Below are 12,998 nucleotides of genomic sequence, written 5' to 3' on the forward strand. Positions count from 1 at the left end.
TTCTGCCCCTGCTTATTCCCTTTCCAGCTATTTTTATACTTGAAAATAAAAGTGATAATAGTGGTAGATTATACATAGCATCACACAATGGTTATCTGCCCTAGAAAATAAAAATATTCTATTTTAAGCATTAAAGTGTAGGAAAGTTCTAAAAACATGGTCTAACATACAACACAAATATAATGGATTGGATTAAATAGCATGGACTAAAAATATAAGCAGAAAAGGTCTGCTTTGAAAGAAGTTGTCACTTTAACAGCACATCTCATTGGGACTATAGGATGAAGTAATGGCAGAAGTCAGTAATAAGCAAATGGATAATACTGCCAACTCCAAAAACTGCACATATATAAAAACCTCCAAAATCACAAAAAAATTTTTAATAAAACTTTAAGAAAATGCACTGTTCTTTGATGTCTCTCCTGAAATTTAAGTAAAGAACTGGTCACTCCTCAATGAACATCAAGTTCAAAAAAAATTCAGGGTTAAAAATTCAGTCGTACAGGCTGAGTATTCCATGGCAAGCATTCAAAAAATCTCAAAATGGGCCCAAATAGGAAAAGAAATCATTCAGAAAAAAAGTATTCTAAAAACCATTACATTTCTACCAAAGATGTTGGCACAGCTAAACACAAAACCCAACAAAACATGCAGCAGGCTAGACTGCAGCGGTACTTCAGGGATGTTTCCCTTTTTTTACTGTTTGCCAAAGGAAAATGAAAGAGCAGCAACTGCTTCCACAATACTGCTTCATGATCAAATGAGATATGTCTTGTCAATCAGCCATTTGAAATGCACACTAATTAGTGTACAAGTATGAAATGTTTAATCTGAAAGAGCTCAAATGAAGTATATAGGGAAAAAATGTAAACTCATTAAAATCACAAGTTGAACCAATCTAAAGAATGAAAACTTCCTAGAGAGCATAGGAAAAGAGCAAGTGACTTGAAAAACTGCTGTGTCAAGTCCTGGCATATTTGAAAAAGCAAGATAATGTACTTATGTAGGATTGTAACCATCTGGTATCTGCTGGAAGCAAATCTACCACTGGATGTGAGTAGAGAGATATATTACAAAAGACAAATCCAATGTAGCAGGCAGACTGTAGTGCTGGAGATGCCATTGGGAAGCTGGCTTTCTTTTTCTTTTTTTTTTCATTTCTCTTTGTTTTTTTGATCAAGGTATGTGGTCAGCTGTGGTTCTGCTGCCGCAATACAGGGACAAATCTGGTATACAGCTCCCACCACTTTCCCACGAACTATTCCAGAGTCTCATTTAGACAGTTTTGCTTTTAAGAAACATAGAAATTCTAAAATCTACATTTTAGAATGAACATGAGAAAAATTATACTCATGAGCATAGAAGTGGACAGATCCTGAAGTCAAACTATGTCAGGCCTCATAGGCATCAACATGCCTATTGAAATCACAGGCTTTCAGGTGACTAGTCCTAATTACTAGTCCTAATTACCATACAATGCAAAAGAGATGATTTAAAAGTAATAGACTACTTAAGATAAAGAAGAGTTTCTGGAATTCAAGTTTTATACGATACAGCTATCTTGCACTTATTGCATTTGCAACTTTAAAACGTGGGTATTTCAGCTTAACAAAGGTACAGCAGTTCTGTCTCCTATTTTTTAAGAATAATAACGGTATCAAGTTAATCTGCTGTGAGGAAAATGGGAGAAACCCAAGCAAAATCATACCAATTACACAGGAACAGGAAACAAAAGTTGGTTGCTCTGGGTTTTTTTTAGTTAGCCCATTAAGCCCTGTAATTTTGTCAGTAATTAACGTCAGTGCCTGACAGACACTTGATGAGCTTTCTGTTTGCTAATGATTTGTTATTCTCTATTTATTTAGGTGAAGGCAAATAATGTTTCAATTCAGTCCTGCCACCCTGCTTATCGAACACAACCAGTCAATAGCATCCCTTTTCCCAGATACTGGAACTCTTTTGATATTTAGGAAGGAGACAAGCACAAATTTGTGAATCCTGTCCAGTATGTGGATCTCTTTTGTGACCCACTGGTTGGCAGTTGGCTTTTAGGTGATTGCTTTCTTTTGCTCTCAGCTCAGATGAAATCTTTTCATGAGTGATGTGGGTTCAATAATGCAACCACACTATCATGCAATGACAAAACATTTTTCTTTCCTTTTGAAGAATACTGTTGAAAACTACATAACTAAAACCAATGAACCAACAATGAGCATTTTTTAAACTTCAAGTTGAAGCAAGATTAGGAAATTGTAGCTACATTATGCTTCAAGCAAACCTATTTCTGCACATCCTATGATAAAATATCTATGTGATTTTATGTTTGTTTTTTTTTTCCTCCCAGAAGAATGTCCTGTTTGGAGCGCTGAATGGGTACGCTTGGGATCAGAGTAATGCTGCATGTAATCTAGAATTTCCTCATTTCTAGGTGCTTGACTTTGCAGGCTCAATAGCAGTTTTTTCATTTAGATGTCTTAAATGTATAATTATTCAGATGGCTTAAATGTGCTTTTTGCTTACAAAGTCTTTTTTCTGTTTACATATCATACTCTAGCCTAAATAAATGCTAAGACAAAGGCCAAGCTGGCTGGTAGCCCAGAATGTAGTTGTTATCAAATTGACAGGGACCACCTCAAATTCATTGAAATGTCTAAATATTGTATTTGAGTTATAACTAAATTTTAAAAGACAATCTTTACCGACAGAAAAACAGAGTGAGTTTAGAACAGCATAAACAAGTTGCTGTATGAAATCAGAATTGAACATCGAAGTATGGTCTGACTTACCACAGCTCTCCATTATTACAAAACACCAAACACTCGAACACTTAAGGACAGGAAGTATCCTCATGTTACCATGTAAATAACTAATGGGCTTAGTTTATGTTAACAACTAACTTAGAAACTTCCAATAAAATGAAAAAAACCAACAATGCACCAATCAAAAATATGGCTAAAAGTGTCTGCAACTTTTCCCCAAAAGTAACTAATTATGATAATTATTAAGAATTATCCCTCTTTCCCTCTTTCCTTAGAGAATTTGTCACAGAGCCTAATAAAATGTATGGTAAATGTGAACACAGTACAATTCAAAGATGGCCTGCAAAGGCAAATAAAACTGGTACTGTTTCCAATCTACTGAAGATCTGAAAGGTACAAGGTTTGGTTTCATCAATTTTTTTCCTTTTTGCTTTTAAAACTTTTGGAGTAACCAAGTGTTGCCCTGCTTTTATACTTGAGTGTTGGAGGACAAGAATATTAAAATGGAAGCCCCCCTAAGTTCCCATCTGAAGGAGCAGGGTGCTGAGTGATTAACATTTAGGGTTTTTTTCTTCCTGGCTTTTCGCCAGAGGCTTGAATTAAACATTTTAAGAACAGCCAAACAAAACAGGAGTTTTACAGTCTGATTAAAAATTCCTTTCCCCTCTCAAATGCCAGTTTCTTGTGACAGATGATGGCAGGAGATGATGGCTTCATCTCCCTGCTTTTCCATCTACCCTTAATCTTCTATTACAAATAGGATAGACAAGACCTGATACATTCATAAAATCAAACACAACCTTTGCAGAAACCTTACATCTGACTTTAAACTAAAGCAAGCTCTTCAGGCTTCCTAACGTCTTAAAAATATGTAAAAGGCAATATAGTTTTGTCTCCTTTATGGATTGCTCTTTAGATCTAATCAGGATTTTACTATGGCAAGATAAGCAAATCCCAGTGACAAGAACATGCCATATGAAAAGCACAAGATGTGCTGACATTTAAAATCTACTAACGCTGATATTCTGGCCTTACTGGATATTAATAAAATTACGAGAGTGTGGGGTGAAGGTATTATACCTGGTCATGGCTGGCTTCAATGGAGCTTCCGATACCTTGGAAAGTCATCTGCACAGGAGACAGTGTCAAACAGGTCATACACTCTTTGCCATTTTGTCTATCACTGTAGTGTACCTATAACAGAATAACATACGTAATCTGCTAAACACCAGGTTTGTACAAGGGAATCATGCTAAAATACTGTCCCTTTTCAACAAGTTTGTAAGAAGAATTCCAAACATTTACATTGAATTCATCTTCAGTATAAAACAAGAAGTGTGTAAAATAATACTGAACTGGGGCCGAAATTTCTCTGATTTGTCTGTTGGATAGTTTTTCTAGTGCTGTGTTCTTCAGTTCCTGAGGCCTGTGAGACTGAATCCAAGATGTTGTATCTATATACAGACCTAGCTTCAGGTTTTCTTTTCCAGCCTAGATATAAATTTTAACAGCATTGTGCAGCTTAGTTATGAAGCATACATGTAAATCATTATACCTCCAAAAACTTAGCAATAATAATTTAAATTTTTCAAAAGTAATTCCATTTCTACTAAAATCCACTAACTCTTTTGACATGGCTAATCTACATTTGAATTTGATTTTTAATTAAATCCAAATGACAGATAAAATGGAGAAGAACTCACATTCTTGAGACGGCTAGGCTATCCTTTTCCAAGAGTAACTCATTCCCTACTAATGTCAAGATGTGCATATTGAACCTCAATCTTGCACGAAATACAGAGGAAGATAGTGCTTCTATTTGAATTATTCTCCTTGTCTTTAGGCTCCCTTCCAATAGTTCCTAAATCCCCTAAAGAAAGCATGGATTTTAATATGTTGAGACAAAATGAAATTAAATGTTGCCAGTGCTTCATTATTAAGAATAGGTTGCCACTCATGCTGAATTGTTGAAATATTACAGTTCTCTGTCTAGCTCCTGGCTTCTAGACAGGCAGATCAAGCACTTTGTTCTACAGGAGAGGTGGAATTTAGTTTATGGTGGTAATTTACATTGGCTATGTGACCCCTGTCAGAAATGGAAAGAGAGATCGGCTCTGCTGGAGACAGACCTTTTATGTTAGTATCTATTTACAGCTGTACAGCTCTCAGGCAAAAGTTACATGATAAAGCCTCATTTTGACATTTAGGCTACAAAATTAAACTTTATTATTTCTGAAGACAACTAGGAACAATATTAAAGTTATTCCCGTGGAAATAATTTAGTGACATAAGTATATATGATACTTAAGTGTACACTGTGTGAATGAAATCCCCTGTGCCTAGCTCTTCTCTGCCACAGGTGCAAATTGGGAATAATTCAGCTGAAGCAAAATCAGTGCAAAACTGGCTGAGAGGAAAACCAAGTTGATGCTATAGAATTATTTTACCAACACATCAAAACAGTTTTACTGTGGCCAAAAGTAAGATACAGAATGCAAAATTCTTGTACTGTGTATAAAAATATTAATTTCACTCAGCCCTTCCTAAAGTTTTCTGGATTATCCCTGCCTCTCTCTCAACCCCCACAATATGTGCCCACTAAATTGCTTGTGGCTCTCTTCCAGAAAAGCCATACTACTTACTTAGAAACCACAAGAGGCCCCTTCGCATATACAATGGTTTAATTTTGATTAATCAAAAGAGGTATGAAGGTATGAAATTTGGCTTGCAAATATAAACTGAAGTTCTTTAAATGCCAGGGACTACTGTTATGACAAGGACTTAAGAAGCTTCCACAACTGTGGTATCTGGCTGCAAGCTCCGTATTCTGCTGAGTATGTGTTGCGGGGATGTGATACGGAGAAATGGGGCAAAAAACCTCAAGAGGATGATTCTGTACTGCAAATATGACATAGCAAATAGTGCAAAATCTGGTGACTGAGAAAAGTACATGTCTTAGATCACATATGGAGAAATGGAAAAATAGCACTTTCTGAACTGCATAGCATGCCTGTAGGCTTATTTGTAATGAGAATAATATAAATAACATTACACTTCACAAACGTCCACTGGAATAAAGCAAAGCTAACAAGCTGAAAGAACAGGAGATACCCAGAGGAAAAATTATAATTAGTATTATGTGACGTTATGATCTGCAACAGCAGATTTGATCCATAACCCCTGTAGAGTCCCACATTGAAATTGCAATAAATTCAGAATTTTGGTTTCTTTCTAGGCTTAACTTTCCTGGAGGAATTTCATGATGCATTTTTGGCTTCATCTGAATGTATCAAAGCCATTACTTTGTAATTTCTCAGACAACAGTTCTCTAATTATCTCTTGCCCTGTTGAAGCTCTTCAGTTGAACCAACCCAAACACCTTCATATTATGTTAATAATATGAAAAGTAATATAAAACCCAAAAGACTGCACTTTAAATAGGGGACAGAATATAACTGTGTCCTTCCATCAAACCTCTCTAGCCTACAGATTTGTGCAATCACAGAAACATTCAGATTTCTTCTACAATTGGCATGGTATGCGCAATTTCCCAGTAATCACATTTTGTTATTTATCAGTCTAGCTGCTACATTCTCAAGCTCTCTATTTTATTTCTTTCTTCTTCAAATCTGATCTATGCTTCGAGTTTTTTTTTGCCAACCAAGAGTGCGAAGTATTTACCTTTTGGGCAGAATGCCCAAAATAGGCACTCTAACAGATAGGGTAGTGGTTGAATAGTTATCAAATAGTCTAAATAGGAGCAGATGCTTCTAGGTTTTTGGACAGCAGTATTGCATTTTATATGTCCTAGCTATTACAACTAAGTATGGGAGGAACCTGAATGTCTCTAAATCTATTTGAAGAATAGTGTCCCATCTAAGGCAGGAAACAAATCAAGTAAATACTTGATTCAGTATTTGCTATCAAGGAGAGGTGACTGAAGGCTGGCCAAATTATTCACAAATTAGCATAGTGCATTTTAAGGGTTAAACAGCAATGAAATTTCACTCACTAAAATTCAGAATGTTTTATTTGGATAACATATTGGCAGAGATCACCTTACAGAACAGCATTAGGAACCTGGTTAGAAAATAATGGCCAGCATACAGATGTCTGTAGTAAGGGCTGTGCAAGTTTCTATGTATGTCAAATGCAAGACTCCAGCCTCAGACTATTATGAGTGATTGACACATAATCCTCCTCCAAGGTACGTCCACATAGCACAAAGCAGCACCACAACAACAAGATCCTGGCAATAAGTCTACATGAGCCTGCTCATTTATTGGAAAAAGCACACAGCACTGCTAGCTTTTCTCCTGGGTAACTACATACGTGGAGTATCTGAGACAAATCATGTATAACCAGCTCAGAAATCCCAAACACAGCACTCCACGGGTACAGCACAAAACCTCTGTGTTTAAAATGCAAAGTGCATCCTGGGCATCAAAGCAATGACATATGCTCTAGAAGTCATTTTTTCCACAAGCACATGCCATGCATTTACTCATACATGTATGCGCTCATGTTTGATATCCACATGAGATGCAACTGTATATCTTTTTCACAGATTGTTTCAGTCAGGAACAAGCTGCATGGCATGAGTATGTGTAGAGGGATAGTACAAACTGGTGCATGTATATAGAAATGTATGTGAAGGTCTGAAACCATTTGACAAGTATGTTGAAATTTGGCCCTTGTTTGTAATACTTTAAATTACTGAAGAGATGCAAATACTTTGACGGACATTTATAGCTTCCCATAAAGGAAGATATAAGATGAATGTTTACAATGTTACAACTGAATGTAGAAGGGCATAGCCAAAATTCTCAACCTTTTATGTTGTTTTACAAAGGGAAAACTAAATTACATTGCATAAAGCTGCGCAAGAAAATACATTTAAGGTTACTTCTATCCTAAACCTGCTCTAAGAGTAGGAAATTTCGCATTTCGTGTTTCTATAAAGGCATCTCTTGAATCTACCTTTGCTATGATACCTTCCTATGTGCAAGCATCCTGATAGAAACTGTAAAAATACTGAAGGATTTGTCTTGAAATAAGCTACTATAATCCACTGGATCAATATGCAATTCCAGATAATGGCCATCGTTATCTGCCTAAATTATTGTGTAAATAGAACAGGATAGTCTGCTGGTCTTCAGTGGGCACTTCTGGATTTGGACATCCGTCCTTCTGCAGGAACAAGGGCTATGGTTTACTGATTCACAACTGAGGAAGGTGAGAGACCCGTTATACACAGCAGTTAAGCTTCACTATAATATACTGAACCACTGTTAGAAACAAGCTAACTGTGCATTAACAAGAGACCAAGAGGAGTAAAAGTAAAGACTACTATTTTCACACACTGCTGCTTAGGTTTTCACAGTTTGAAACACAACTTCTGTCTGGCCAAACACTTTCTTTCTTGACCATTTAATAACTTAAAAGAAATAATATGCATTACCAAAAGAAAGAACTCATCTGTGACACTGGAGTTCATGTTTCCAAACCAAAAACTACTCTTGAGTCAACGCACCAGCAGGAGTCTTAGAATGCTAGACAGAAATAAACTAGGTAATAAAATGCCATTATGTTCAGCAATGCACAAATCTTCTGGATTGACAAGCCTGAACTATTTTGTTAGAACAAAGGATGGTATTCCTTTAAATCTGCCCCTTAAAGGGAAAGCACCCAATTTAGTCCAAAATTTACAGAATAATTTCCAAGATTCTATATAAGTTGCTCTGGATTTAAAGGGACAAGCAAACCAGAATGGGCTCAAAAATCACACGAGTCTCAAGAATAATTTTTCTTTCTTTAGCTTCCCAGTGAAATTCTTGTTTTTCTATACTGGTCTTTTATCTTTCCCTTTCTGTTGCTCTTCTACTTATACCTATGCCATCTACTATAAAGAAAGTGAAACAATTCTGTTTGTTTGAGCTCAGACTCTGTTTCATGCATGTTTACTGGCAAAGGAATACTCCTGGTGTGAAAATAAATGAAATATACTTTCATTTATAAAATAATTAAATAAATTAAATATACTTTACTATACTTTAATAAATTAAATATACTTGCTCACTTCAACCATTTTCTCAAAGCCAATTATAGGAGCTACCACAGTATAGTATTCTATTGCATTACCCACAGAACTTTCGTAACAAACAATATATTAGTCTCCTCAGGCGTGGAGCAGCAAATATCACTTTGCATTCTTACTACCTGCTTTACAATTCCATATATTTTATTTATGAGAGTAGAACAGGAGTAGAGTTAAAAGGAAAAAAAAAATTAAATTGGGGAAAAAGTCCTGTTGTATGAACAAAGACTTTTATGACAAGTTAAAGCATAGATAAAAAACAAGACCAGGACGAAAAAAAGAACTGTCCCAGATGAAAAAATAATACATACAATAAAAAAAAATAAATTAAAAAAACAGAAAAAAAGTGTTGAATCAAACTGTTTCCTGCAATGCTGGAGTTCCTTGATGTAGTGCTATTACTAAATATAGTATTTTACTAATCTCAGCAGGGAGCTGGCTAACTGCATGCCCGTCAGATGTTTTTAACGGTCACCCCCTGTGGAACAAATCTAAGGAGTGCATGAAAAACGCCCACATTTAAAAAAGCCCCCTTGCTAGATCATTAAGGGAAGATAAAGGCCTGTACATTCGGATGTGATATATAACACAATCATTGTGTCAAGAAAACATATGTTTGATTAGCGCGCCTCAGGTTCATTAATCGCTGTGTCTGCTTCACACCAGTGGGCAAAGTTTGCACCGCAGCTACTGCACGGAAGGATAAAGACACTCGGTAGCTTAAAGACCGACAGTTCAGCAGTAAATCTTGAGCTATTCCAACATGCTCCTCTCTTACAGAGTTTGAATAGCAGCTGTATCGTAGTCTTAAATCTTCATTAAAATATGGTCCTAGGGTTTAGACTAAGAAATAAAACATTACTGTACCATAAATAGCTAACAGCAAGCAGACTAAAGGCATTGTCACAGGTTACTGCAATAGTATTTTATGTTCCTCACTTTAGTAAGGCAGATAGCTGACATCTACAAAAAAATGTGAAATACAAATAAGAGTGAAAAAATTATTTGACACAGTTCCAAAAAAAGAATATACAAAATGTCTGCTAAATGCAAGACTAGTTTATTGCCTAAGCCAAAGAAGCCTATACATCTGGAATTTTTTCATGCTGTTTAGATACTCCCTGAATTTGGAGCTCCTGTTCCAGTGATGCAGGAGATCTGGAACGTTTGGCCACATATTATGCTCAGTCAAGCAAAGGAGGCCCAGCTCCATCCTGCCTCTGGATGTGACATTTGGTTCTAATTAAGAGAAAATTAGCCAACATCATGGTGTGCAGCACAATCAGTACAGTAAGGTGCTTACTGTTTACCTTCCCTATGTCAACCTTAACCCAGGTACGTACTTACAAAGACAGTGCTCCTGTGGAGCACAAGCAAAGTGAGCATCTGAGCAACTGTATTTTCAATGGCTGGCATTCAAGTGTGAAAAGGGACCTGTTTGTCTGACAGAGAAGCTGAAATCCGGAGATAAAATCAGGACATGGCTATTAAAAATCACACTTACACTGAAAAGTAATGTAAGTGTAAAAACCACACATTGCTACCTATTCATTTCCTCTAGTCTAATAACTAAGATATGTATTTTTTGCAGACATAGTAGAGAGTAGTTGAACCACAGTGAGTTAAACCACTGAATACAATCTTCCCCCCCCCCAAAAAAAAATGAGTAAGAAAAACATGATTAAAAATGTATATTCAGAAATTAAAACAGTGTAAAGCACTACAAAATAACATAAGCTATAGCTGACATGGTTTTTGCAGAAACAACTTGTTTGCCTCTGATCCATTCACCCATAATTATTCAAGTAAATACTGTATTTTCAAGGAGAAGAGTTGAAAAAATTTTATAATTCACAATCAAAGCAAATATGAAAAACTGGCAAATGTGGGATCTCCTGTTGTTATCATACGGCCTAAAAAAATGGAGGGAGGTGAAAGAGCTTCTGTCTGTCTGCTAATAACATACATAGCGGATGAGCATGGTACGGAGCACTTGTGTTGGAGCCCCTGTCTTGGGTATCATCCTGAAAAACTGACTGACATGAGAGAGGAACTTGGTTAGTTTGGAGGGAGAAAATTATCTGGGTTTAAAATTCTAGCAACAGCATGAATGGAAATATGTTCTCATGAACGCTCTTTAATTACGAAGGTTGTGAAGCATTGACTGTTCTCCATTTACAAACTGCACATGAAAGCCCCAGATGCCACATTACTGAAGAGGGAAGAGGATCACTATGAAATTGTGAGTACAAAACTAGCTGCCTGAGTTTGCTGAAAAGTCTGATGCTGGTACAGACACTGGATTTGTGCACTAACCTAGATACAGGGCAGTATGCAGAAAGAACCACCCTTCTTTAAGTAGAACAAGAAACAACCATTTCACTTCTGACAATTATCCTGCTTCGTTGTGCTCCCAATTCTGAACAAGCCTGAAAGAAACAACTGCCAAAAAACCCTTCCCTGAAAGCCTCAGCTTAACTCACAGAGGGGGCATAAACTGTTACTTGTCTCTTTTCTCCTTCTTCACCTTTTCTTCTCGCCTCTCTTTTCAATGGTTTCTGCTTGAGAGCTGAGTTCCCGTATAATTAAAATGAAAACCCAGTCTGCTATGAATTCACCACCTCACCTTCACATTTTTGCCAGCTGAAACTTCCAGTCTTTCAAAGTTTTGGCTGTATTCCAAGACAAGGTCTGTAGCTAAATTATCAAGTCACATTAGGATTTACTTAGAAAGATTTTGGCAGGGAACACAGCCTGGTGCATTTAGTTCTGGCTGCGGTATCTTGAGAGACCCTGATAGCTTTTATATTTTCTCACACATAAACCCCCTAAGTTCTAAAATTGGTTATGAAAATATAATCCACATTTTTTCCATGGACCAAGTTAAGCACAGGGATATGTAGGAGGATTTCAAATTGTTATTTGCAAGATGCGAGGAGAAAAGCTAAAATGTTACCGAGGTGACATCCACACCTCACCTGGGGACGCAGGCACTGCCATTAGCCAGCTATTCTCCATTTATCCTTCTTTCCTTTTAGAAACTGAAACAAAAAAGAAGCACCTGGCTGTTTATGGAGGCAAGAACAATGAAACTTCAGCAGCATTTGAATAAAGGGCTTTCTTCCTTGTAAGAGGGAGAGAGGCAACGATGGCCAGAAGAGAAGAAAGCTAGTTTAGACAGATTTCTGGCCAGAAGCCAGCTAGTTGGAGACCTGGTGTTAGAAAATTTACTGCCCCTCGTAGCTAGATTTGCATTTATTTTCCTAATTCTGCGTACTTGTGAATTAATTCAGAAACATTCTTCCTGCAGCAAATATTATCTCTTGCACCATGCTCTGTGAATGAATATGCTAGGTTTCCGAAGTTGCACACCTTTTCTTACAGTAACTAGTAGGAGGATGATTCTTATGGTTATTTTTATGCAGAACTACTACCACTATTTTGACTTCCTTTGAGGTCAAAAATAAGATAATGTGGACTAGATGGTCTACAGTCCAGAAAAACATTTCTTAAGTAAATGGAAACTAATAAAACCATTCCTTGTAGGTCTGCTCTGGGTCACTGCCATCAACTGTGGTACTGCCTACCTTCCCTCTGAAGTTAGTTGATTAAAAAATCCCCTATAAACCAGAATGCAATGAAGTCCAGGTGCTTTGATTTTTACATGAAGGTCTGTCTTTCAGGAACAATTCTTCCTATCAGTTTGTTCTGGTTTATCTCTCCCTCTATTTCACATTCCCAGCATGTTTTCTTACTTTTGGGTAGTCATGTATGAATTAGGGCTGGAGACCCTGAAGCCCTCTCCTACATAACATAGCCATTCAACGTCAAGTTGATTTTCAGTGTCGCAGCACACCTGCAAGTTTCTGAGACTGAGGTAAGGACTCTTGATTAACAGGTAACCTGATGTTGTGCAAATCAGAGATACCAGTAAAATTATCAATAAAATCCTGACTGATATGCTGCCTTTCCTTAGAAGAAACTACATTCCCTATTAATACAGCAAAAATTGTAGTTTTATTCCACTGTTGTCTGGAATAAATGGGGGAGTTTTGTACAAATAACCTGATAAAAGGGTGTAGGTTTTCTTCACAGCACAACAACTATGTTCTGTGTGCAAATTCACATGGATAAAAAGCGTT

General features: G+C 36.8%; 1 protein-coding gene across 5 annotated transcripts in view; it reads right to left on the bottom strand.

The window, feature by feature from the left end:
- Positions 1-12,998, bottom strand: part of STAU2 (staufen double-stranded RNA binding protein 2) — a 143,864-nt gene that overhangs the window by 55,182 nt on the left and 75,684 nt on the right. For 3 of the 5 annotated variants that reach the window (XM_057426182.1, XM_057426181.1, XM_057426186.1), the window contains exon 12: positions 3,840-3,953. The exons of the other annotated variants lie outside the window; for them this stretch is intronic. In XM_057426182.1, the coding sequence (XP_057282165.1) occupies positions 3,840-3,953 (114 nt within the window). The remainder of the gene's footprint in view (positions 1-3,839; positions 3,954-12,998) is intronic. 5 annotated transcript variants of the gene reach the window in all.

Source organism: Pezoporus wallicus, unplaced genomic scaffold, assembly GCF_028554395.1.
Source record: "Pezoporus wallicus isolate ANWC-B61680 ecotype Strahan unplaced genomic scaffold, APGP_CSIRO_Pwel_v1 contig_4131, whole genome shotgun sequence".
NCBI classification, from domain to species: domain Eukaryota; kingdom Metazoa; phylum Chordata; class Aves; order Psittaciformes; family Psittacidae; genus Pezoporus; species Pezoporus wallicus.